The following is a 21,995-nucleotide window of genomic DNA, read 5'->3' as shown; positions in this document are numbered from 1 at the left end:
TAGCAAAGTATCATACCAGAGGTTGTCAAACTAAGACAGTGGTAGTAAATGGCAGAACCTGAACTTTACTTAGTCCAAATCCTTCATCTCTACTTGCAGTTGCTTTCCAAGGAGATTTGAAGTGATTCTGCTCTATGTAGGGATATTTCTACTATTAAGGAGGAGTAAGAGTAGAGTTCTCCGGAACAGACTCTTCTAATATTTTATTTCTCAATGTTGAGAAATAAGCCTTCATTTAAGGAAAAAAAATTTGTGGACACCTGGGTTGATTTAAAATATTTTCATTGTATTATTTATAAACACAAATCTAGGTATAAGTTCCTTGTGCATACAGCTATTCAACTGTAAGATCAAAATAAGTAAAATGCAACTACAAAACCAGTGAAACTCAAATTAACAGCATTTTACTGTGTTTGCTAATGTTTTACCAAAACTAAATTGCAACTGTCATTGTGAAGAAGGCACTGACCATCACCACAGAGTTCTTTTAACTTCAGCCCATCTGTGCTGTTGTGTGCTGTGTGTCTTCCCAATTCCCTCACCACTTTTCTCTATTCAAAATACTGCAGAATCTTTTTACAGTGCGCTTTATACTCAGATGCATTATTTACATATTACATCTGTGCTGCTTGTTGCCAACAAGATCGTAAATGCAAACACAGACACTGAAATCAAGTAGCAGTTATATGTGTGCTCCTAATGATTTTATTTTTAGGTTATTATCATAATAAAAATACAACTTAAAAACTTGTCATAGGGCTGGGCTTCATGGCTCACGCCTGTAATCCTAGCACTCTGGGAGGCCAAGGCGGGAGGATCTCTTGAGGCCAGGAGTTCGAGACCAGCCTGAGCAAGAACAAGACCCCCATCTCTACTAAAAAAATAGAAAAAATTAGCCAGGCATGGTGGCTCACATCTGTAGTCTCAGCTACTTGGGAGGCTGAGACAGGAGGATCACTTAAGCTCAGATGTTCGAGGTTGCAGTAAGCTATGATGACGCCACACCACTGCTCTCTAGCCAGGCTGACAGAGAAAGACTCTGTCTCATAAAAACAAACAAACAAACAAACAAAAAAACCCACAAGTTTTCATAGGACCTTAATTTGACAAACCTTGTTTTAGTAAACATGTCCAGTGGGGGACTGTTCCTGAAGAATGAGGGATGGAGGTCTATTATAATGAGCTTCAGAAGAGTAAAATGAGGTGGTGAATAGGAGTCCATTTTTTTAGCTTTTGTCAATGCTGAAATGTTTCTCTTTCATAGGTGTTTGTGGCCTTGTGGTTTTAGCCACACTGTAAGAGCCTCTCATTCAAAGCAGTATTTGTTTCACATTGTTACAGTGTTACTGCTTTTGTTACTGGGTGGCATGGGTTAACAGACTCAGAAGGCCTAATTCCTAACCAGTACCTCCTATATGTCTTCCCTTCCCCTTGCTTCCATTAAACCCAGACTTCAGCCACATCAAGTCCATTAAACCTCACCCCCACCCCTCCTACTGTCCACTCCCCTCTGTATTATTTTTTTTCCAGTCAGCATGAGCTTACTTCATGGTTACCAGTTATATTTTCCCTCAATTCCACCATCTTGAATCACCATTACTTTCTGTACTCCAAGCCTAGATCAGCCTAATCCAGATTGAGCCAAATATTTTGCCCCCAAACTGCCAGGTAGTAGAGGAAATCAATAACTGCTGTATCAGGTTACTTTCGATCACAGATAATAGAAAAAAATCAGACTGGCTTAAACAATTAAGGAATGTGTTGGCTCAGTAACTGAAAAAAACAGAGCTGAGACTGGCTTCAAATGAAACTTTAATCCAACTACTTAACAATGGGACCTAACTTCTTTCTGTCTTCTCAGTTTTCTTTCCTCATTGGCTTCATCCTAAAGTTGTACCATGCCATCCTAAGGTCCACTCATGGCTCCAAGATGGCTTTAGTTATGAATTGCATTGTGTCCCCCCAAAATTCATATGTTGAAGCCCCCACTCCCAGTATGACTATATTTAGATATAGGGCCTTTATGGAGGTGATAAAGGTTAAGTGAGGTCACAAGGGTAGGGCCCTAATTTGGTAGAACTGGTATTCCTATAAAAAGTGAGGTACCAAAGATATCTCTCTCTCTCTCTCTCTCTCTCTCTCTGCAAATGTACAGAAGAAGGGCCATGTGAAGATACAATGAGAAGGTGGCTGTCTACAAGCCAGGAAGAGAGCCCTTACCAGGAAACAAATCGGCTGGTGCCTTGTTATGGGACTTCCAGCCTCCAGACCCCATGACAAAATAAATTTCTGTTGTTTAGGCCACCCAGTCTGTGATATTTTGTTATGGCAACCCAAGCTGACCAATACAGCTTTCAACAACTTCAGGGCTTCATACTTCCTTTTTCATATGTAACAGGTATAAGAAATCATCTTTGTCCCAAAATCTCTAGCATTAAAACTAAGAGGTACTCTATTGGGGAGGTTTGGTCAAATGCTCACCCCTGAAACAATCACCATGTCCAGAGGTTTCAGAATGTGCTGATTGGCTTAGCATAGTTTATACTGTTCACCTCTGGCTTCAGTCAGGACCACTCTGGATTCTCTGCAAACTTAGATTCCAGGTCTATGAGCTATTGGAAGTAGGGAATGGATACTTGGGAGGCAACCAATACATAATAACTAAATTGAGCTGCAACTTCAGCTGGGCCGTGTATGTTGTTTGACATTTCTTCATTTAAGTGTTGTTAGTTTCCTTTCCCATTTTTTTTTTCCTGTTTCTTTCAAGCCCCCTGCCTCTCTTAATTCATGAAGAAGAAGAGAGCATTGAGAAAGGACTCTCTTAACCATCTTCCCTTTCACTACACACTTTCTTGTTCTCACCCATCAGGGGATAAGATTGTTCTTGATGCCTTACATGTCTAATACGTTTTCCATGTACTTACTCTCCCTCTCTGCTGCCCATTGTTCTCAAAACTTGTTTTGTCAGCAATTCCATCTCTTTTCAGTATCTCGTCTTTTTTTTTTTTTAACAATATTAGCACCTTTGTTATACAGTTTAACAGATACCCTTCTTTGACCTAGGTCACCCCTCCCCACTTCTTTCCTTCCCTCTGCTTGTCGGAGTCATCCACATTCATTACCCCTTTAGCCCCATTGACCTACATATTCCTCAAACTGTACTCTGCTGGCAGAGCCAGGATTCAGATCACTTTGATAAAGGTCATCATTGATCTCCGATATTTCCAAAACCAATTATTTATTTTTAGCTTCTTGTCTTTAACATTCTTTAGTATGCAATCCCTTCAACAAACTCGTCTTCCTCCACCTGCCTCCTAAATGTCAATATTACCATGAGTTCCATCAGTCCCATTTTTTTTTTCTTGATCAATTTCTCTTGATTTCAGCCAGACCTACATCTGTAGTACCCATCATTCATATGAACTCGTTTCCAACTACCGATTGGGGAAATCCATTCGAACATACTGTGGGATCCTTAAAATTTGTCACGTGCAAACAACTCTTCCCTTTCCTACCTCTAACCCACCACTATCCACCTTTTTTCCTAAACTCTGTTGTGAATACTGTCATCATCTACCCAGCTACCCAAACCAAAAAATTTGTCTCTTGTTTGACTTCAGACTACTTTTACATCTAGTTGTTACAAAAAGTCCATTGATTCTGCCTCTGAAGTATGTCTTGAATTTGTCCCCTCCTTGATTCTCATGGCCACTGCTTTCTTTGGCTCTCATGATCTCTGACAGACTTTGATTGTTTATAGCCCTGGGCCTCTTCCTCTTCTAATTAGTTCTCTATATGAGTGATTCTCAAGCCTCAATGTACACCAAGACAATATGTGAAGATTTTAAAAGCTACAGATGCCCCAGTCCCAGAGCTTTGATTTTCACTGATCTGGTATAGGGCCATCATAATCTTTACAAATACAGCATCTCTCCTTATCCATGGTTTCACTTTCTGCAATTTCAAGTTACCCATGGCCAACCACAGTCAGAAAATATTACATGGAAAATTCCAGAAATAAACAATTTAGAAATATTAAATTGCACACCATTCTGAGTAGTGTGATGAAATCTCGCACCATCCCACTCTGTCCTGCCCAGGAAGTGAATGATTCTTTTGTCCAGCGTATCCACGCTGTGTCCACTGCCCACCTGGTAGGCATCGACATCATCTGCTGCTGAAATCCAACCATTGACGTCGTCATGGCTTGATGATCCAGGATCACCCAAAGCGGATGATCCTCCTCATGTGTCGTCAGAAGGTCAATAGTAGCCTAACACTAAGTCACAGTGCCTGTGTTTTTCACCTCACTTCATCTCATCACATAGGCATTTTATCATCTCACATCATGACAAGAAGAAAGGTTGATATAGTACAGTAAGATATTTTGAGAGAGAGAACACATCCACATAACATTTATTACAGTATATTGTTATATTTTTATTGTTAGTCTCTTACTGTGCCTCATTTATAAATTAAACTTTACCAGAGGTATGCATCTATGAGAAAAAATATGGTATATATAGGGGTTCAGTACTATTCGTGGTTTCAGACACCTACTGGGGTCTGGAATATATCCCTGTGGATAAGGGGAGACTACTGTACAGATCTCATCATGCTGCTCACTTGTTTGAAACTCTTTGGTTGTTGGCACTGCCTATAAGAAAATATTCAAACTGCTTATTTTGGTAGATATAAAGACTCCTCACTGTCTGGTCCTGCCTAACTTTCCAGCCTTGTAACCACCTCCCCATCCCACCCATCTGCCCCTCACACATCATAAGCTCTAGGCATATAAAATTATTCTGTTGTAAATAAACTTTTTATTTTAGAACAGTTTTATATTTACAAAAAAACTGTGAAGATAGTGTAGAGAGTTCCCATATAGTCCATACCCATTTTCTGCTATTATTAACATCTTACATTAGTATGGTACATTTGTCACAATTAATGAATGAATATTGATACATTATTTTTTAACTAAAGTCTATAGTTTACTCAAATTGCCTTAGTTTTTACCTAATGACCTTTCAGTTCCTGGATTCTATCCAGGACACCACATTACATTTAGTTGTCATGTCTTCTCAGGTTTGTCTTGGCTCTGACAGTTTCTCAGATATTCTTTGTTTTTAATGACCTCGACAGTTTTGGGGAGTACTAGTCAGGTATTTACAGAATGTTTTTCAACTGGAGTTTATCTGATATTTTTCTCATGATTAGACTGAGGTTATGGGGGTTGGGAGGAAGAATGCAGAGGTAATGTGCCATTCTTATCATATGAAGAATATGTACTATCAACGTGATGTTTCACTGTTGATGTTAACCTAGATCACCTGGCTGAGGAAGTGTTTGTCAGTTTCTCCACTGCAGGGTTATTTCTCTCCCTTTCCATACTGTATTCTTTAGAAGGAAGTCACTATGTGCAGCCCACACTTTAGGAAAGAGGAGTTGTATTGCACCTCCTTGAGGACAAAGTATTTACATAAATTATTTGGAATTCTTTTGCATGGAAGATTTCTCTCTTCTCTCCCATTTATGTGTTTATTCAATCATTTATATCAGTATGGGTACATAGATATTTATTTTATATTTTGGGTTATAATCCAAAACTACTTTTTATTTTGTTGCTCAAAGTTCTGCTTTGGTCATTGGGAACTCTTTCAGTTGGCTCCTGTGACCTTTCTTTTGAAGTACCCTCACCATTGTAGTTTTTTTTGTTTTGGGTTTTTTTTTTTGTTTTTTTTTTTGAGCACTTCCTTACTCCCTGGCACTACAGAATACTCCAGGCTCACTTTATCTCCTCTGCCTCAGTCCTAGAATCAGCCATTTCTCCAAGCAGCCCTGGTTCCTTTTTATTAGAGAATGGTATTAGAAACTAGGATCTGGGTGCCATGTGTGCTTGTTGCTACTGGGGTGTGGATGTTTCTAGGCCCTTTCAGCTGACAGAGTAAGGAAATATATGTGTGTATACCAACCCATGTATATACAATTACCTACAAGTATTTCTATATGTAACATCAGTATTTACATTAAGTTACATTCTAAGCCATTACCATAGGGGTTATTCTAGCCTTCTACCCTTGTTTGTAACCTCCCACTCCAACAATGAGAAACCTGGCTTCTGCCACATACCATCTATTTACTGATTGTTCAATTCCAGTTGTGTAGTGGTTTCAGAATTGTTAACCCTTTGTCAGCTAGAGTACAGTGCTTATTATAGTTTCTCTTGCCTTTAGTCTAATAGACTCTACTCATATCCAGAGTTGGTTAGGTCAGCACCTTTTTCTGGATGACTTTTATTCTCTGAATGTCATATGTGCTTTCATACCTCTTTTGTCTTTATTTGCATTGATCCCTTTGCCTGAAATGCCCTGGCTTTCACCCTTATGTCTTGGAATATTCCTACTGATTCCTCTTATACCCAGTACAGATATTGCCTCTACCAGGAAGCTTCTCTGAGCCACTACCCAAAGACTTAATCACTCATTCTTCTGTGTTCTAATAACACCTTATACTTACCTTTACCTTTACTATATATTGTGTCGGGACGCTTTGTTTGCATCTCTTTCTTCCTTGCTTGAGGTAAGTTTCTTGAGAGCAGGAACCAAATGGATTTATCTCTGAATTCCCAGGACTTAACAATAATGGACATTATATGTTAGAATCCTGTTATATGAAAATAACAGAAAACCTAATAGTAGCTAAAATACATAAGAATGTCTTTTTCTCACATAGCAGGAAGTGCAGAGGTAGGTGATAACTCTCATTGATTTACGTGCTCAGTGATGCCGTCAAGAATCCAGCCCTTTTCCTCCTGTTCACACAGCATAACACCTAAGTTCAAGAGAGAGGCAAGGTGAGTTGGTGCCAGCAAGCTATCCTCTGGACACTTTCCCTTTCTATAAGAAAGCATAGACTTCAGCTCTTTAGCAGGCTTCTATCAGTCAGAACATGGTCACATGTCTCCCCCAACTGCAAGAGAAGCTGAGAAGGTGAGTTTTTAGGAAGGCTTATCTTTTGAATAAGAACAAGATGTTGGAATTAGTCTCCCAGTATTCACAAGGCCACTGCTCTGTCTAGAAAGCCACCAGGGAATCAGGGATCTGTTTCCTATTGAACAAAAGGCCTGTGTGTAAACAGAAGACCAGTCTAAGAAGTTGTTTGAAAGACAATAGGAAAATAGAAGTGATCTCAGTGGGATCAGCATCTGATTGTTACAGATAGAAAGCACAGATACATCTTAGGAGGAATCTAACATACTTTGGCCACTCTGACCATAATTTTACAGAATTCTGTATTGCTCCCTGGGAAACTTTCAGCTTGTCTGTTCTCATATAGAAATTGCATCCCTTCCTGTGAATTTTACTTTTCCTTCTCTGGACCCTTTTTCTGATTGTGTTGTGCCTTCTGTGAAGTGAGAGTCAAAATTTTACCTGATATTCCACAGTGCAGTTTATCTTCCTTTATTTTTTTCAAGTTATAACTAATTGTAGTTCTTTAAAATAGAATTTACACCATGCTATAACATCTGCCTAGCTGAATCCCATGTTCTTTTAAAGTTACGGAAATACATCCATTTGGATACCTTTATTCACTAATGTTATAGTCCAAACTTTTTGTATCTAGCATCCACTACTGACTTGATTTTTCTAATATTCTACCCTCAGCCAGGGCAGCCTTATTGATACATTAGTCCAAACATAGCTGAGTAAATCCTGCATATGAGCAAAGCACCTCCCGTCACCTGGTGTACCTAGAGATAAGGATCTCTGCAATGAACAGGAAAGCAGAAGTCTCAGTATGGGCAGAACTCCATTAATCTCATCCATGTGAGTTTTTACCACACTTGTAAGGAAGGACTGATAGCACTTAAAGTATGAATGTAACTTAATATCCTTTATCAGCCCACTAAATTTGGTTACCATCTCCAGAAGTTACTGTAGCACAGACAAGTGTGAAATGCCAGGTGAGTTAAAACTGATTTCATTCTGGTCTGGCATAACGCTTTTGGAGACAACTTGTAGAATAATTAGAATAGTGTACACTTCACATATTTTGGATTGAGGTTTGAGATGGGCTTACATGAAATCCTTTAAAGAAATAACTTCTGCATCCCAGTAGCCTCTGCTTGTGTGAGAGTATCACATAGTCGCCCTTCAGGGCAGTCATGGAGAGCAAACACTAAGCATGAGATTCCCGTTGTGAAGCTGCAGTGACTGACGTCACAGTGTGATCAAAGTGCTCTGCAAATACTTACTGTAATTATTGTTGTTCTGTTCTTGCTAATGACCTTATTTATACCCTGAAATTATAACCATCCAAAGCAAGATTAAAACAAGATGTGTGAGTTGCCAGAACTGTTTGCCTGGCAGACGGTCACCCTCGGAGTTCTCTGAAATTGCCAGAGTTAATTGAAGCTTCAGTTTTTATTGCAGAGTAGTTCAGACTTAAGTGTTCCTTACCTGTTGGCTTTCACTCTCTAAAAGAGTACAACAATAGTACTTTAATTTGTTCTCATTAATTCTAGCCTCTCAGGTAATGTTTAGTGCAGCTTTATCTAGATGATGTTTGCTCCTCTGAATGAAACCTTTGTACCAGCTTCCAAACTGAGAATAAAAGCTGAAGAGTTACAAAGGTGAAAACATGAATATCTCACTAATTTATTTATTTAAAGGATGCTCAGGACTCAAGAAACATTGAGGGAGAGTTAACTTTTAAATGGTGGACAGGCATTTAGTGTATGATTAACAGCAGTTTCTTTGCCTGGGGTTTCAGCAAGCTGAGACAACTGGGAATCATTCTTGGGGAGTCTTGCAAAGAGTTTTTCCCAGAGCCAGCAAAGTGCTCTAAGGATAGTCATTCTAGATTCACACAAACAGCAGTACTATTTACTGTTTCTTTGGTGTTCCTCTAATGGTATTAATGTTAAAATATAAGAAGGCAATCTTAGGATCAAATTTAAAAAGCAAGGGAACTAAGAAGCCTTTCCTTGCCTGTACTCCTCAGCTGCGCAAAACCAGAAGACCAGTGAAAAGACCTGGGTGTTAAGATGTTACATTAATTAGGTGGTGCAAGAGCCCTTTGCCTGTGTCTTGAGATTTGAGTACTGGTTAAGAGAATGACTGTGTTCTCCTAAATCTGGGGACACGTGCCTCCTAGTGGCATTGCTTGCTCTTTGATTAAGGCCCAAGAGGAGAAACAGAGTTGAGAGAGATGAAGGGAGAGAAGGCATTCTGGGCCTCCTTAAATCGGGTGCAACAAATTAGCAACCCTAGTGAAAACTGGAGGATTAGTACCATGATCCTTCTTGTGTATGTGGTATTCAAAAGTAGAAGGCAAACGAGTCGATAATACGTATATGGATAACAAAGCTGTTCCAAAAAAAAAAAAAAAAGGAAGGAAGAAAGAAAGAAAGGTACAGAAAGGTAGAACACGGGCTCTCCAGTTAGACTGCTTGGATTAGAATCAAAGCCAGTTTTTACGTGGGTGACCTTAAGCGTATTCGTTCTAATAACACCTTATACTTACCTTTACCTTTACTATATATTGTGTCGGGACGCTTTGTTTGCATCTCTTTCTTCCTTGCTTGAGGTAAGTTTCTTGAGAGCAGGAACCAAATGGATTTATCTCTGAATTCCCAGGACTTAACAATAATGGACATTATATATGAAAGATAAATTGGAATTGGTGCTTTACTTCCTAAAATATTTCTTTCAATATACTTTATATTATTTCCTTTAACTAAAATCCTCCTTTTAATAATAAAAAAGTTATTAAAACTATTGCCCCACAAAATAAAATTTGCAATTATTTAAGAAGCTCCTTTTCATGTGTGTAACATACATTTTACCTGTTCCAGTAGATTATGTTATAGTTTGTTCGTATGGTTAGGCAGATGTGTGAATCATTGTAAAAAGGGCTCCATTTTAGTAGAAGGAAAAGCATTTAGCTAAAATTTGAAGTTCGGGTAGAGATCTGTTCCCCACATGTCGTACTTCTCTATCAAGACTTCTTCTTTTGTTCTAAGCTCATTGTGGTGGTGGTTGGCTCAGAAAACTGGTTAAGTATTAAAAGCATCTTTTCCTTGAAGTCATTTTATATATTTGTCCTTTTCCTTGCCTTCTAAAATAGACGCATACCTACCTACACCCAGAGCTGATAGGAAGTCTGTTAGCTCTTCATGGTACACCTCTTCATACTTGGTAGCATAATAAATACTATTGATAATGACACTCTGTCAATCTCATACTTGTATGAGTTTCATTTCCTCTCTGGGTCTCCTCCTTGGTGATTGCTTTAGCCAATTGACGATTCATGACTGAGTCTTGGCATTGAGATCTCAGAGGGCCATAGCCTTCAAGTCATGCTCATTCTGTTTCATTTTGGCCTTTACAGGATTCAAGAGGACGAATCACTGTAGGATGGTGAGCTGACAGTGGAAACCTATAGGCAAAGTAAGTAGAAGAAATGGCATTTGATTATATACGCTAGAATTTGATGGCAGAATTAGTCTGAGCTAAGTGACAGGTCAGGACCACATTTTCACATTTTTCATACAGTATATAAAAATTCAAACACCTCACCAGGATTTGTGGAGATTTCTGATGCCTTCTTTCTTTTTCTCAGCTCTGAACTGGAGTAACGCAAACTAAACATGAGCCTTCACAATTAAAGCACACCGAGACATGCCGAGAAAACTCTTACTCAGGTTTCCCCTTTTAGATGTCCTCAAGTTTTGTTCCTGAAAAACATTTGATAACTTGAAACTATAATGGGAAGCACTAAATCGATGGGAAAACTTCAGTGTAACAATGTGGCCAGTATTTAAACCTTTACTTCACGCAAATGTGCAATTATCTCAGTTATAGTGGCCTTATAAAACAAGTTGAGAAGTGTTCTATTTTCTGAAAGAGTCTGTGTAAGATTGCTGGTGTTTCTTCCTTAAATGTTTGATATTCACTAGCGAAGACATCTGTGCCTGCAGTTTTCTTTGTGAGAAGGTTTTTATATTGTGATAAAATATACATAACATAAAATTTACATTTTAATCCTTTTTAAGTATAGAGTTCAGTGACATTAAGTATATTTACATTGCTTTGCAAACATCACCACCATCCATCTCCATAACTTTTTCATTTTCCCCAAATGAAACCATACTTTTTAAAAACTTTTTTTGTCTAGCTTCCTTTTAAAATTGTGTATATTTAAGGTATACAACAAGATGTTTTAATATACATATATCTAGTGAAATGGTTACCATAGTCAAGCAAATTAGCATATACATCATCTCACATAGTTTCCCTTTTTGCGTGTGTGTGGCAAGAGCATCTGAAATCTACTTTTTTAGTAAAAATCCCCAATACAATACAACATTATTGGGTATAGTCCTCATGTGGTACATTAGATCTCTAGAGTTGTTCATCCTACATATGTACAACTTTGTATCCTTTGACTACATGTCCCCATTTCCTCTCCCCCACCCATTAGGTACACTTAATTCTCCATTCTTCCCTTCTCCTGGCCTCCACCAACCACTACCCTACTTTCTTTCTTTCTTTCTTTCTGTTTTTTTTTTGAAACAGAGTCTTGCTCTGTTGCCCAGCCTGGAGTGCAGTGGTGGTGTCATTATAGATCACTGTAACCTCAGACTCCTGGGCTCAAGCAATCCTCCTGTCACAGCCTCCTGGCTAATTTTTCTATTTTTGGTAGAGGCAAGGTCTTGCTCTTGCTCAGGCTGGTCTTGAACTCCTGACCTCAAGTGATTCTTGCCTCAGCCTCCCAGAGTGCTAGGATTACAGGTGTGAGCCACTGCACCAACTTTTTCTACTGTCTGTCTCTGTGAATTTGACTACTCTCAGAACCTCACTTAAGAGGAATTGTATAATATTTGCCCTTTTTTAAACTGCCTTATTTCACTTAGCATAATGTCTTTAAGATTCATCCATGTTGTAGCATGCATCAAAATATCCTTTCTTTTTAAGGCTGAGTAATGTTTCGAGGATTCGCCATACCGTTCCACACGGCAGCTGCATCATTTACATTCCAGCAGTAATGTAAAAGGGTTCCAGTATCTCCGCATGTTCACCAATACTTCTTATTTTCTGCTTTTTTTTTAATAATAGCCCTCCTATTGGATGTTTGTTTTGATTTTAATTATAAATTTAACTTATTTAATAAATTCAGGACTATTTAGATTTTCTCTTGTGTTATTTTAAGTTATTATTGCTGACTTGTGGTTTTCAAGGAGTTTGTCCCATCTAAATGAATGGAATAACATTGCCTGTAATATCCCAATATAAGCTTGTTGACATCTGTAGGATCTGTGGTGACATCTCCTGTTTCATTTCTGTTATCGGAAATTTATCTTGGATATCAGTCTTGCCAGAAGTTTATCAGTTTTATTAACCTTTTCAAAGAACTAACTTTTGACTTTGATTTTTTCTGTGTTTTCCATTTTCTATTTCATTGTTTTCTGCTTTTTAAAAATTATTTCCTTTCTAGTTACTTTGGGTTTAATTTACTCTTACTTTTCTAGCTTATTAAGATAGAAGCTGAGGTCACAGATTTGAGATCATTTTCCTTTCTAGTAGAGGCATTTAAAACTATAAATTTCCTTGTAAAAACTGCTGTATTTGAATCCTCCAAATTTTGATATTTTGAGATTTCATTATCGTTCAGTTCAACATATTTTCTAATTTCTCTTAAGATTTAGTCTTTGGCCCATAGGTTATTTATTTACCAGGGTATTGCTTAATTTCTTAATATTTGGGAATTTTTCTATTGTCGATACCATTGTCAATTTGGATAAAAAAGCAAAGACCAACAATATGCTGCTTATAAGAGAAGCACTTTAAATGTAAACACATAAATAGACTAAAATTTTTTTAAAAAGATATGCCATACACAATATTACATTGGATAGCTGGTAGGGGTGTATTAATATTAGATGAAGTAGACTTCAAAAAAATGACTATGACCAGAGATAAGGAGGGATATTTACTAATGAATTAATTCATCAAAAATATTAACATTTAATATTGTTAAAGTCAGAAAGTATACTCTGTATGATTTCAATACTTTGGAATTTATTGAGACTTATTTTATAACCCAGCCTAAATAGTCTACCTTGGTGAAGGTTCCATGTTCACTTGAAAAGAATGTATATTCTGCTGTTATTAGGTATAGTGTCTTTCTATAAATGTCATTTATGTCAAGTTGATAATGTTCAAATCTTCTGTAAACTTCCTGAATTTTTGATAGCTGATTGTTTTAGTTATTACTAAAAGAGGGTTGTTAAAATCTTCAAGTATTATTATACTATGCATTTGTTAATTTCTCCTTTTAGAAAGTTCAGTCCATTTTTGCTTCATTTATTTTATAGCTTTGTTATTAGGTACATGCACATTTAAGATTGCTATGTTATCTTGTGATGAATTGGCTGTTATCATTATTAAATACCCTCTTTATCTCTGTAATAGTCTTTTTCTTGAATTCTACTTTCCCTGATTGATATAGCACCATCAGCTTTCTCATTGCAGTGTTTGCATCTTTTTAAATTTTAATATATTTGTGTCTTTATATTTAAAGTGGTTCTCTTATAGACAATATATTGTTAGGTCTTGCTTTTTTTTTTGAGACCGAGTCTCACTCTGTTGCCCAGGCTAGAATGCCGTGGCATCAGGCTAGCTCACAGCAACCTCAAACTCCTGGGCTCAAGCAATCCTCCTGCCTCAGCCTCCTGAGTAGCTGGGACTACAGGCATGCGCCACCATGCCCGGCTAATTTTTTCTATATATTTTTAGTTGTCCAGTTAATTTCTTTCTAATTTTAGTAGAGACGGGGTCTCGCTCTTGCTCAGGCTGGTCTCGAACTCCTGAGCTCAAACGATCCGCCTGCCTCCGCCTCCCAGAGTGCTAGGATTACAGGCGTGAGCCACCGTGCCCAGCCCTTGCTTTTTTATCCAAGTTGATATTCTATGCCTTTTAATTGGAGTTCATTTACATTAATGAAATTATTGATATGATTGAGTTTAAATATGCCATCTTGATATTTGTTTCCTATTTGTTCCATCTGTTTTTAATTCCTCTGTTCTTCTTTCCCTGCCTTCTTTTGAGTGAAGGGAATATTTTAAACTGTACTTCTTTGTGTTATTTCAAATAAAAATACTACGTATCCACACAGTTTCATTATGCAAATAATATCTTAGGTAAACTCATATTCAAATTAGAGTATGCCAAAAGAGAGTTAAGAGAACACACATAAAGGGAGTGGGTCATTCTGGTGGCCGAAACCAACTTCCTTTACCAGAATTCTATTTGGAGCTGGCCCTGCCCTTCTCTTCTTTTCCCATCACAAAATGGAACCCTGACCTAGTAAACCTGAAGCTAACATAGTAGTCATTATATAAAGCAGATATTTGTTAATCATTGTGGTTAATAACTGGATAGCTGCCTGTATACTGTCACACTCTTCTGTCATTTCCTTCTTTCTCCCTGCAAGGATCTTAGGAGCTACCCTGGAAAATATGAAATAACTTCCTTGCAATTAAATTTAAGTCAGACAAGTATCATTATTTTTATGTAACCAGTCAAACAATTCATGAGCAACTTGGTACTGCCTCTAGAAGCTAGCTATTTCGTTAAGAAGGCATTTATATAATTTTATTATGTATTTATCTATATTATATATTTTCTTTTATGTAAGTTTATTATATACTTAAAAAAGATAAATAGCAGCACAAGGCTTTGTGTGTCTGTTACAGATAAATAAATGAAATACATAAATATGTTTGTGTGGTTAATTAGAGAAAGAGCTGCCTAAGCAGGGAACCACATATTTCGACCCTGGCCACACAGTGCTCTCCCCACAGGCTAGCAGGCAGCAAGGCACACAGAATCTGACATTTTCCTAAATTGCCTAATATCCAGTCTGGTTATGTCTTTTGTCTCTGACTGTCTACAGAGGTTCTCGGTCATTTATAGTAAGAGACACTCTTGCCTTTTTTTTTGTTGTCTTTCTCTTCTATATATAGATAGATATAGATAAGTATGGCATGATTATTTGAAGGATTGAAATTTCCTTTTGATTTGGCTTTCCTGGGTGGGAAACATTTACATCATTTCACACTTTTGAGCATGAATTGCCTCTCTTTCTAGGTGTAATCAGTTTCTACTTTTCAGCATTCAGAAGATTTTATGAATTATGTTCAGTTCAGAAAGAGCTCTAAAAATAATTTTGCAGGTAGGGTTTTGCTACTCTTATGTGGAACACTGGCAAGGAAAGAGAACAAAGGCACATCAGGATGAAGGTAGTGGTAGGCGGAGCATTTCATTGCATTTGCCTCCACCCAAAGAGCTTGCATTTAGTGGAGAAAGGAAAACAAACAAGGCGGCGCATCTGCACTAGCTGTTCAATGTTTCCTTTCTCATCACTGTTAGTTACATTTGAATGGAACCATTACAGTATTTTTGGTGTGTATAACAAAGCCCCCTTTTTTTTCCAAAAGGGAAATTTTGAATTTTATGTTTAAAAGGACAATGACATATTTTTGACATTCTGCAGTTCATTTTGGAATTCACAGTCTTAAAACCCATTCATTTTCAGTAAAGTGGTAGAGGGTGTACAGCACATGGCATTTTTATGCCTAATAGCACCTCCAATAGTCCCTAATGCATGTTGTGTACACACACCTTTTACCATCTGTTTCTACCTGACAGCTTATGGCGTTAGGCTGAATGTTGTGATGAATAGCTGATATGTCAAGCAGTATTACAATGAATTCTTATTGGAAAATGTAAGCTCGTTAAAGCATCTTTTTAATACTTTCCCGTAAAGATTTTAAAGTGACATATTTACAAGTACATAATTAAGATGACATACTCTTTAAATGTTTGTTTAAGTTATTCTTCCAGAAATTTGGATGGATTTGGGCTAATCAATTAGTGATTCTCTTCTTGAGCGAGGATTTAAGCACGCATTGTATAGGGAAATCTGTTTTGTAACTGTGTTACTATTCTTAAAAATATATGTATACAGGATCATTAGAATTAAGAATTGCTGAGACTCTGTCTTAATATAGTATTTAGGTACTTACTTGACTCTCATTCAGTTCAGCATGAAGAACGAGACTTATAGGTTTATTTTCTTATTTTTCTACTAGGGTTTTTGGTCTAGTGGTCACAAAATATTCTCAAGAAATATGTTTGCTTAGAATTCCCAAAACAAAATAAGAAAATCACTTTTTTAAAAAACTTTCCTGAATATAATACATAAAATTCAGGATCTGGGGCTTATATGCTTTGACCATGTGCTAAAAATTAAATAAGCAAATACCCAGCAAAGCAAAGTTGATCAAGGCTGTGGCATAGAAATAATGCTGGCCAATGTCACCTACCCTAAATATTCCTTTCCCCTTTCTTGGCCGGAAAATACCTCAGAAGAGAAGCTGTCTTGCCTATTTCTCATGTAAAAGTTTTTGGTTTTCATGTCCTTTCTCAGGTTGTAAACCTTAGGGACCAGATTTTGGCTATTAGATAAACAATACACCATGCAATTCATAATGACTAATTAATCATTTGTAACTTCTCAGGTATTGCTCAGGATGAATATCATTTGGAGAAATTTCACTTCCTGTCTAAGGCTAGGAAAGGTGCCACACAGATACCAAAGTGGGTACCATCCAGTGGCCCCTCTGGGATCAAGGATTTTAACTGACCCAGCCAAAGTTTTTGAACACAACATGTGGTGAGTTTTCTTTTTAGGTCTGATATTATATATGTTTATTAAATATCACCAGTGGTATTGTTTTCATTTAGTACCAAGAAAGGATTTTTAAAGCTGATGACCTAACTCAAGTTTTAGAGGTACAAAAGCCAGGGTAATTGATGCTGACTTAAGTGTTGCCAATTCTAAACTTCTTTGCAAATGAAATTGGAAAAGTGAAACTACCCAAGTGCTTTTAGTGTTTTGGAGTTCTTGCAGGCCCTTCCTTCTTACCTCTGCTCTTGATTTGCCAGCCTATCACTAGGTGGGGCGTGAGGGGCTATTTTCTAGGTGGGGCCCCTCCTGCTCCACAGGCCCTTCCTTTTGTACAAATACTTGTCAATAAGCGAATGTGTATTCAGTTCCTGCTGCTTACTGAGCACCAGGGAGAACATGTTGATATGACCCTCGTCCACACTTTCAGGAAATCCACACTATTTGAGAAGATAGATATTTATTAAAAAAGGTTAATAATTAGCCATACAAGGCAGCAAGTTGTAAGAGTCCAGGGAGTGTTGTAGACTATATGGCTTATAAGAACAACTCAGTAATGTAAAACCATTTCTGTCTATGCAAAATCAGGAAGATTTCTTTTTTTCTTTTTTTCTTTTTTAGAGACAGGGTCCTGCTGTGTTGCCCAGGCTAGAGTTCAGTGGTGCAATCACAGCTCACTGCAGCCTGGAACTCCTGGCCTCAAGCAATCCTCCCACCTCAGCCTCCTGAGTAGCTGGGACCACAGTGTGCTGTACCATACCTGGCTAATTTTTATATTTTTTGTAGAGACAAAAAAATGTTGCCCAGGCTGCTGTTTCACTACTGGACTTAAGCAATCCTCCCAGTTCAGCTTCCCAAAGTGCTGAGATTACAGGTGTAAGCCATTGTGCCTGACCTCAGGACGATTTCTTAAAGTGGGGGAAAATTGAGACTGGGATTATATATTTTCTATCAGAAATATTTTGGGTTTGGTTCCAGACCACTGCAATAAAGCGAATATTGCAATACAGTGAGTCATGAATTTTTTTGTTTCCTGTTCATGTAAAAGTTATGTTTACACTATACTGTAGTCTATTAAATGTGCAATAGCATTATGTCTTAAAATATGTACACACCTAATTTAAAAATACTTTATTGCTAAAAAATGCTAACAATCATCTGATCCTTCAGCAAGTTGTAATCTTTTTGGTGGCGAAGGGTCTTGCCTCAGTGTTGATGGCTGCTGACTGATCAGGTTGGTGGTTACTGAAGGCTGGGGTGGCTGTGACAATTTCAATGAAGTTAGTCACATCAACTGACTCTTCATTTCATGAGAGATTTTTCTGTAGTATGTGATGCTGTTTGATAGCATTTTACCCACAACAGAATGTCTATCAAAATTGGAGTCCATCCTCTCAAATCCTGTTGCTGCTTTATCAACTAAGTTTATGTCATATTCCAAATCTTTTGTTGTCATTTCAACAATGTTCACAGCATCTTTGCTAGTAGATTTCCTCTCAGGAAACTACTTTCTTTGCTAATCCATAACAAGCAACTACTCATCACTTGAAGTTTTATCACGAGATTACTACAATTCAGTCACATCTTCAGGCTCCACTTCTAATTCTAGTTCTCTTGCTATTTCCGCCACATCTATAGATAGTTCCTCCATTGAAGTCTTAAACCCCTCAAAGTCATCCATGAGGGCTGGAACCAACTTTTCCTATATTCCTGTTAATGTTGATATTTTGACCTCTTCTCATGAATCACAAATGTTCTCAATGGCATTCTTTCCAAAAGGTTTTTAATTGACTCTGCCCAGATCCATCAGAGGAAATACTACCTATGGCAGCTATAGCCTTACAAAATGTATTTCTTAAATAAGAAGACTTGAAAGTTGAAATGACTCCTTGATCCATGGGCTGCAGAAAACAACATTAATCTCCTTGAATATCTCCATCAGATCTCTTGGGTGACTAGGTACATTGTCAATGAACAGTAACATTTTGAAAGGAATCTTTTTTCCTGAGTGGTAGGTCTCAACAGTGGGCCTAAATTATTCAGTAAACCATGCTGTAAACAGATCTATTGTCCTCCAGGCTTTATTGTTCCATTTCTAGAGCATGGGCAGAGCACATTTAGCATAATTCATAAGGGCCCTGTGATTTTCAGAATGGTAAATGAGCATTGGCTTCAACTTAGAGTCATCAGCTGCATTAGCCCCTAATAAGAAAGTCAGCCTGTTCTTTAAAGCTTTGAAGCTAGGTATTGACTTCTCCTCTCTAGCTATGAAAGTCCTAGATGGCAGGCATCTCCTGCCAATAGAAGGCTGTTTCCCCTATGTTAAAAATCTGTTGTTTAATGTGATCACATTCATCAGTGATCTTAGCTAGATCTTCCGGATAACTTGCTGCAGCTTCTCTATGAGCACTTGCTGCATCACTTGAACTTTCCTATTATGGAGATGGCTTCTTTCCTTAAACATCACGAACCAACCTCTGCTAACTTCAGCGTTTTCTTCTACAGCTTCCTCAGCTTTCATACAACTGAAGAGAGTTAGGGCCTTGCTCTGGATTCGGCTTTGGTTTAAGGGAATGTTGTAGCTGGCTTGATCTTCTATCTAGACGACTAAAATTTTCTCTATGTCAGTAGTAATGCTGTTTCGCTATCTTATCATTCATGCGTTCACTGGAGTAGCATTTTTAATTTCCTTCAAGAACTTTTCCTTTGTATCCACAAGTTTGCTAACTGGTGGAAGAGACCTAGCTTTCAGCGTATCTCAGCTTTCAATATGCCTTCCTCACTAAACTTAATTATTTCTATTAATAGCTTTTGAGTTAAAGTGTGAGACATGTGACTCTTCCTTTCACTTGAACACTTAGAGGCCATTGTGGGGTTATTAATTGGCCTAATGTCAATATGGTTGTATTCAGGGAATAGGGAGATCCAGGGAGAGGGAGAGAGATGGGGAACAGGTGGTCAGAATAGTCAGAACACATACAACATTTATTAATTAAGTTCGCCATTTTATATGGGAATGGTTCATGATGCCCCCAAACAATTACAACAGTAACATCAAAGATCACTGATCATCATAACAGATATCATAATAACAAAACAGTTTGAAATATTGCAAGAATTACCAAAATGTGACACAGAGACAAGAAGTGAGCACATGCTATTGGAAAAATGGCATTGATAGACTTGCTATGTGTAGGATTATCACAGACTTTCAATTTGTAAAAAATGCAACATCTGTGAAGCGTACTGAGGTATGCCTGAATTTATTCTACCTCCAGTATGGAGCACAGTGCCTGACACATAAATATTTGTTAAATAATTATTGAATAAGTCAACTGGAGTAAAGACATTCTAGGTGGGTAGACAATCATAAAACCCCAAGATGAGGAAGTATAAGGCACTGTACAGACAGTGCACAGGATAATTTGCTCTAAAAAAGGCTATTATAGGAGATTGGTGAAAGATAAGGTTGGAATGATGTAAGCCAAAAGTGGGAATGGGATGAAGATTGTGCATGGTCCTGAATTCATAGCTGAAGTATAAGGCACTATAGAGCCATTGAAAAGAAATGACATTATACGTAGCATATTAAGTATACATATTTGGTAACAGTATGCTGGACAGATCAGCAGGGAGAATTGGAAGCAGGAAAGGGCCAGGGAGAGAGAGATCATGAAGGAAGAATAAATTGAACTTGGTGCTTGTGCAGAATAAAGGAAAAGGTAGAATTTGACTCTGAGTCACCTAAGTTTTGGTTCTTAGGTATCTGATAGAAATAGGAAAATCAAGAGGTAAATCGACTTTTTATTTTGGAAGAAAGATTGTAAATTTAGTCTTAGGCATTTTAAATAGGATCTGTGAGCAATACATTCAGGTGAAAATGTCCAGAGCACAGATATTGCTGCTGGCCAGGGCTGAAGAGGTGAAGTGGGGTATGAGATCTGCAGACAAAATTCTAACAGACTAGCCTCCAGAGCATGTCTTTAGGGCTGGGAAGGTGATCATGGACTTTTTATGTTTTTATTGCAACAAAATATCAATTTAGAAGGAAATACGTTGTTTTTTTAATTAATTAGTCCTATACTATACAATATAGTAGCCACTAGCCACCTGAACACTTGAAATATAGCTAGTCTGAATTGAGATGTGCTGTAAGATTTTGAAGACTTAGTACAAAAAAATAAAGTAAGGCTGAGTGTGGTGGCTCATGCCTATAACCCCAGCCCTCTGGGAGGCCAAGGCAGAAGGATCACTTGAGGCCAGGAGTTCAAGACCAGCCGGGACAACAGTGAGACCTCGTCTCTACAGGAAAATGGAAAAATTAGCAGCGTGTGGTGGCATACGCCTGTAGTCCCAGCTACTTGGGAGGCTGAGGCAGGAGAACCACTTGAGTCCAGGATTGCAGAGGGCTATGGTCACACCACTGCACTGTAGCCCTGGCAACAGAGCGAGATTCCATTATCAGGAAAAAAAAAATTAAAATATCTCATTAATAATTTTCCATATTGAGTTACATATTAAAATGAATGAAATTTTGGATATATTATGTTAAATAAAATATTGAAATTAATTTCATCTCTTTATTTTCAATTTTTTTTAATGTGGCCACTAAAAATTTTTTAATTACATATGTGGCTCACATTATGCTTTTGTGGGCAGCTGCTGAATTAAACCATTTTGACTACCATCACCAACATAGATAGTTATTGTAGGCTGTGAGATAAAATGGGCCCTTTGCCAGGCAATTAAATCTCCAGAGGAACCTCTGGTCCTAGGCAAGCTCTTTGTTTACCAATTTTTTTTTCCTTCATTAGACCCTGGTGATTTAGCCGTCTGTGTTCTCTTTTTCCATATGCTACCACCTGCTCTTTTACTTGAGATTCTTGCCTACCGATTTAAGTTCTGTTTTGTCGTAAACTCTGAGGAAAGCAAGGGTCATCTGGTCCAGCACTTCTTAAACCCCATGGGCTAGCTTTGGGCTGGCTGCATGAAAATCCCTCGAGGAGTTACTGTTTCACTAGGTCTAGAGGTATAGCCCAGGAGTTTTTAATTTGAAAAAGCTCTTTTAATAATTCTGCTTAGCAGCCAAGTTTGGGAACGCTTGATCCAATCTAATGGTTTTCAAATTTTTCTTTAGCAGCAAAACTTTTTTCTTTTTTTTTGAGACAGAGTCTCACTGTGTTGCCTGGGGTAGAGTGCCGTGGCGTCATCCTAGCTTACAGCAACCTCAAACTCCTGGG

General features: G+C 37.8%; 1 protein-coding gene across 1 annotated transcript in view; it reads left to right on the top strand.

Moving 5' to 3' along the window:
- Positions 1 to 10,406: 10,406 nt before the first annotated feature.
- METTL8 (methyltransferase like 8) overlaps positions 10,407 to 21,995 on the top strand; it is a 52,642-nt gene continuing 41,053 nt past the window's right edge. Inside the window, exons 1-2 of the mRNA XM_012650683.1 lie at positions 10,407 to 10,454; positions 16,589 to 16,743. Of these exons, the coding sequence (XP_012506137.1) occupies positions 16,601 to 16,743 (143 nt within the window). The 5' untranslated portion in view covers positions 10,407 to 10,454; positions 16,589 to 16,600. The remainder of the gene's footprint in view (positions 10,455 to 16,588; positions 16,744 to 21,995) is intronic.

This window comes from Propithecus coquereli, unplaced genomic scaffold (assembly GCF_000956105.1).
Source record: "Propithecus coquereli isolate 6110/MARCELLA unplaced genomic scaffold, Pcoq_1.0 Scaffold34, whole genome shotgun sequence".
In the NCBI taxonomy this organism is placed as follows: domain Eukaryota; kingdom Metazoa; phylum Chordata; class Mammalia; order Primates; family Indriidae; genus Propithecus; species Propithecus coquereli.
Note: the sequence above shows the minus strand (reverse complement) of the source record. Positions and strands in the feature narration are given on the sequence as shown.